At 41.8% G+C, this 5,734-nt stretch overlaps 1 protein-coding gene across 1 annotated transcript; it reads right to left on the bottom strand.

Moving 5' to 3' along the window:
• Window positions 1–3,703: 3,703 nt before the first annotated feature.
• Window positions 3,704–4,768, bottom strand: LOC102773282 (olfactory receptor 4C11-like). The gene is made up of 2 exons (XM_006772345.1): window positions 4,752–4,768; window positions 3,704–4,601 (listed from the first exon to the last, which is right to left on the bottom strand). Exons 1-2 carry the CDS (start codon window positions 4,766–4,768, stop codon window positions 3,704–3,706), a joined length of 915 nt encoding a protein of 304 aa, XP_006772408.1.
• Window positions 4,769–5,734: the final 966 nt, after the last annotated feature.

Raw genomic sequence — 5,734 nt, 5'->3', positions numbered from 1 at the left:
GCATTGGCCTGGGTGGCAGGGTGGAGCAGGTGAGTGGGGGACACCAAACCAAGGTGGGGCACTAGTTGCTGTCATTGGGGCGAGCCTCTGGTGATTACTGAAAATTCTTTGCTCCCACACGCCATGGTTCCCCCTCCCCCAGTTCTCACACCTGTTGCCGGCACCAGCCCCACTCACACCCACTGCCATCACCAGAGCCACCGCTCACACCCACAGCCAGCGCGGGAGCCACCTCTCACACCCACTGCTGGCACCCAGCGCCAGTCCTGATAGCTGGGCGCCATCAGCGGGTGCAAGCTGCGGCTGCCGGCCACGATCTCCCCTGAGGGCTCCTCCACTTCCCCCTGCTCATGGAGGGCAATCAGGGCAGCAGTCACCACTTGCACCCACTGATGGCACAAGTCCCACTAGCATCCGCTGCTGGCGCCAGCTCCAATCGTTCCGTGCCATCAGCGGGTGCAAGTGGGACTGGCACCATCAGAATGTGGGAGTGGCAGCAGTGGGCAGAGAGGGGGCTGGGAGCGCAGAGGATGGGCCAAAACCCACCCCTGTGCCCACCACAGCTTCATGGCCCACAGTTCCTTTCAAGGTGCACAAATTCATGCACTGGGCCCCTAGTAAGAATATAAGATTCCTAACTTCTTTTCATCATCTGACAGTCATGTCCTCCCTAGGAGGCTTTGAAGTTTTCTCTGTTCACAAGGTAAGGTTAAAATGAAAAAACCTTTGTTCATCAATGTGTCTTTTTTTTATTTCAACTTTTATTTTTTATTTATCTTTATTGCTGAAAATATTACAGATGTCTCCCTTTTCCCCCTATTGACCCCCCTCCACCACACTCCCACCCTCCCATGAAATGTGTCTTTTATATGAGTAGAAACAAATGTTTCTCAAATGAGAATATACAATCCCTTTCTAAATAATAATAATCTTAAAGTCCAGCATCAACACAAATTATTTATGAATTAACATTTCTTATATAACAGGCTCTCAAAGCTAAAATTTTGACTAAACACAATAGCTGTGAAGTTACAAAGTGTGTCCAAATCATGTGTGCCTCTCTCCAAACCAAAGGAAATGATAAACATAAGTATCCTACAAAGGATATAAACCAGGTCAGAGTGTAAAGTGGGAGAGTGGTTTTGAGAATAGCTTAGGGGAAATCACCCCAAAGTGTGTGTGTGTGTGTGTGTGTGTGTGTGTGTGTGTGTGTGTGTGTGTGATGAAGGGAGATTTCAGAGTGCTATTCTGAGAACCTAGCATGTTCCTCCATATTGCTCAGCCCAAGGGACTGAAACTCTAGGCAGGAAGAGAGACTGGCTGACTTACAGGTGGATTCAGGTGAGGGTGGCTAGTGGATTTCAGCCTACATCAGCAGTGTTTCTACATTAATAGCATTCCTAGGGCAGAGATACATGATCCTTTCCCTGTGGAATGCTATAGAGGAGCCATAGGAGGTCTTCTAGGAACCGGCCCAATATGGCCACTTGAAATTCCAAGTACAGTATTTTGAAGATAACCACTGGCTTTCTAAGAACTAAGCAAGAAGTCAACAGAAATCATAACAGACATTTTCCTCCTATGTCAATGGTACTAGGATTAAAAGACCTACAAAAAGTCGCTAAAAGGAAGGGGAATAAAAAGCTTTCAACATTTGCCAGGCAGCCCAGTAACAGTAAGCCACTTGTTAAGATACCTGGTCAAGTAAGATCTTAATGTCCCTGACTGCTTCTCCCACCTCCTCTAATTGAGCCCATATCTAAAATCTAAGGGAATCTGGGCTCTATATTACCTAATAATGAGAAGAAAATTTCTGAAGCTTTCTGAGTTTTCACTTAGGCACCGATAAATATTTCCTTACACCATAATAAATTTGAAGGAATAATGAGAGATAAAAATTAAAGTTTTATTTTGAGTATGTCTTGGTTATTTAAGAACCAATTGCACTTAAATATAATATTCATACAAACAGATTCAAATGTTTTCAAAACAGAACTGTAAGACATAAAATTAGGAAAATTGTTCACTCGAAGTATGAAATTAAATTGCCACTTGTGAATATGGTATTGAGAGCTCTGACAAATGTCCCATCTGGGACTCAAATTTTTATTCTGCAACCGCTTGTCTAAACCAGAACTATTGGGAAACTTTGGTGAACCTAACATTATGTCCTCAATTGATGGAAATGTTTTACAAACTTGTGAGTTCATTGTGTTCCTTTCTCATTAGCCCATATGACTAAAAATAATACTTTCTGGTGCCAATTTAATGGTAATTATAAACTTGAGTGCTGAAATGGCATGGCAGTACTTGATTTGGAGGTGGAGGTGATAGTGGTGGTGGTGGTGTGTGAATTATACATATAGATTATGTTCTCCTCAAAAATGAAAGCACACATTTTATTTTTATTTCAATTAATTTTATATCTTTTTTAATATATATTTATTGATTTCAGAGAGGAAGGAAGAGGGAGAGAGAGATAGAAACATCAATGATGAGAGAAAATCATTGATGATAGAGAATCATTGATCAGCTGCCTCCTGCACACCCCCTACTAGGATTGAGCCTGCAACCTGGGTATGTGCTCTTGACCAGTATTGAACCCGGGACCCTTCAGTTGGCAGGCTGATGCTCTATCCACTGAGCCAAACTGACTAGGGTGAAAATACACATTTGAAAACATTCTTATATAAAAGACCAGAGTCAGGAAATAGTAGACCTGACTTTGATCCCAGATTCTTCCAAAAAATCTGATTTTTCAGTTTTGAGATAGAAGAAGAAAAAAGTTTCATTCCTGTCTTTCCTGGTACCCAAATAAACTTAATAGCCCAGGAAAATCAATGATAGAAGAATATCTTGAGATTTCATTTTTCCTTCAAATGTTCACATACTCAAAAAATGACGCTCAAGAAGGAAGGAAGATAAAGCTCCTTCTCTCCCATCTGAACAAAATCTCCACTTTCCTTTCTTCTTTTCTCTCTCTTCATCATGCATTGCTCTCTGTCCTCCCTTCCGCGCTTTTTCTGCTGCCAAACTCTCTTACTGTCTCTTTCTCTCCTTTGTGAAGAGCAGTGTGAAGACCCCAAGGAGCAACTGACTGGCTGGTATTGCCTATCTCATCCAAATATAACATTCCTCCCTTGCTCACCACTCACAAAATTAATTTTGAGAGATTTTCCAGGGACATTCTAGGTTCTCACTGATGTTTCTAGCTTTCATTGGAGTTAGAGGGTTCACCAATGTAGATGCCCCCAGGGAAGTAGGCTCAGGCACAGATTCCCAGAGCAGCATTTTCTCAGACATGTCCTCTAATCTTCAGGTTGTCAAGACAGAAATCTTGACTCTGCAAGTGTCCAGACATTCATTAGAGCAAGAATGAAACCTATAAAAAAAAATGGTGCATACACACAGAGACTTACTATGTCATTAGTCAGTACTTTTCTTTCTGAAGAAAAATTTGTATACCAAACCAAATTACCTACTGAGTATGGACAGATGTTGATAGAATTCAAGTAAGGATCAGCATAGATTGTTCAAAATAATTATGGGCTTTAAGTAGTAATCATATTCTAATTCAATTTTCTCAGATTTCTTAATTGTTTATTTCCCAACAAGAATATTTTGCCTTTCCTATCCATGAAACAAGAGTAAGCTGTTCAGGCAGTAAACATTAGAATCCCCATACATCATTTATCAACTGGTGTCATCCTTTGCTACACCATAATTTTTTCATGGCATTTTTCACTTCTGCATTCCTCAATGAATAGATCAGAGGGTTGAGCAAGGGTGTCCCAATTGTATAAAACACAGCCACCATCTTGTCTATTGGAAATGTGGTCGGTGGGCGTGTGTATATGAATATACACGGGCCAAAAAATATGACAACCACAATAAAGTGGGAGGTGCATGTGGAAAGGGCTTTTTGCCTTCCTTCTGCACTGTGGTTTCTCAGAGAGTACAAGATGACACCATAGGAGATAAGCAGGATTATAAAACTCACCATGCAAATGGCCCCACTATTAGAAACAACTAGCAAATTTATCACGTAAGTGTCCATGCAGGCAAGTTTCAACAAGGGCTGCAAGTCACAGAAATAGTGGTCAATCACATTGGGGCCACAGAAAGGCAAGTGCAAAGCTAGTACTATCTGTGCTGAAGAGTGGATACAAGATCCCACCCAAGCCAGAATCACCAGCACACCACAGACTCGCTGGCTCATGATGGTTGTGTACTGCAAAGGCTTACAAATGGCAACATAGCGATCAAAGGCCATGAGGAGGAGCACAGAGATCTCCATGCAGCCAAAGAAATGGGCTGCAAAGACCTGAGTCATGCACTCATTGTAGGAGATGGTCTTCTTCTGAGAAAGGGCGTTCACAATCAATCTGGGAGCTGTGGTTGTGGAGAGGCAGGCATCAGCAAAGGACAGATAGAACAGGAAGAAGTACATGGGACTGTCAAGGGTCCTGCTTGTTTTAATGGTCACTACAATGAGAAAGTTCCCCATCAGTGTCGCAAGGTAAAGAATCAGGAAGACCCCAAATATTGCTTTCTGCTTTCCTGCATCCTGTGTCAACCCAAACAAAATGAACTCAATCACACTATTATTCATCACCACAGTAATAGCTGAAGAAGGTAAGGTGCAGTTGACGCAGGTTTAATCTGCAGAGGGAAGAAAAGACGTGCCATGTTGAGAAGATTAGTGAGCTGAACTCAATTCCTTGTTTCTGCTCCATCCTGTTACCTCCAACTGCCTTTCATCCCCCATGAATCTTTGTAAATCTGTGATGTCCAGGCCTCTCCCAGATCTACCTGTTGTTCAGAAACTTATCACATTGGACCAAAGTGCCTGCATTTGGGGAATAAAACAAATAAATGTCCTTTAAAAAGTTTGATTCCTACCAAGACTGAGAACTGCACAATTTGTACTTTCCTTGGGCAAGTGACTTACCCTCTTTGAAATTCAGCCTTCCTGTGAAAAAAGAGAGGACAAATACTTGCCCTGCCTTATTCCAAGTTTTCCTAAAATTTGGAATATGCGTATGTAACCATACGTACGCATACACATACACATGCATATTTCATGAGCTTTGAAATCTGATCAAGACTCTTCCAATATAATTATTGTTCAGTTCTCTCATTTTTGTCTCCATTATCCCAGAACTCTTCGGGACACTGGTGAAATGTGCTTTACTTTAACAGTCTTTTACCGATGCCTCCTGTGTAGAAGATGCCAGCTTCACCAACTGTCTTGATATAACAAATGTCTGGACAATTCTTTGAAGTTGGCATAACTTGGGAAACTTTTTTTCCTGCTTTTTCTTTTCTTCTGTTAATCCTCACACCAGGATATTTTTCCATTGATTTTTAGAGAGTGGAAGGAAGGAGGAGAGATACAAAGAGAAAAATATCAATGTGAGAGTGACACACATCCTGACTAGGGCCAGGGATCGAGCCTGTAACCCAGGTAGCAACCTAAGCACATGCCCTTGACCAGAATAGAACCCGGGACCCTTTAGTCCACAGGCCAGAGCTTTATCCACTGAGCCAAACCAGCTAGGGCGAGGAACTACTCTTTATTTACTCTACTCTTGAACTTATCCCATTAGAATATTGAGCCTCTCTGCTGATGAATTTGACCTGACATAAAATTTCTAATATGCCTGTAATCTAAGTAGTGTTTTTACTCGTATATATTCCTCTTTACTGTGAATTCCCTTTGATAAATAGTCCT

Source organism: Myotis davidii, unplaced genomic scaffold (genome assembly GCF_000327345.1).
Source record: "Myotis davidii unplaced genomic scaffold, ASM32734v1 scaffold265, whole genome shotgun sequence".
Lineage (NCBI taxonomy): Eukaryota > Metazoa > Chordata > Mammalia > Chiroptera > Vespertilionidae > Myotis > Myotis davidii.
The sequence above is the reverse complement of the archived record's forward strand: the minus strand, read 5'-3'. Positions and strand labels throughout refer to the sequence as shown.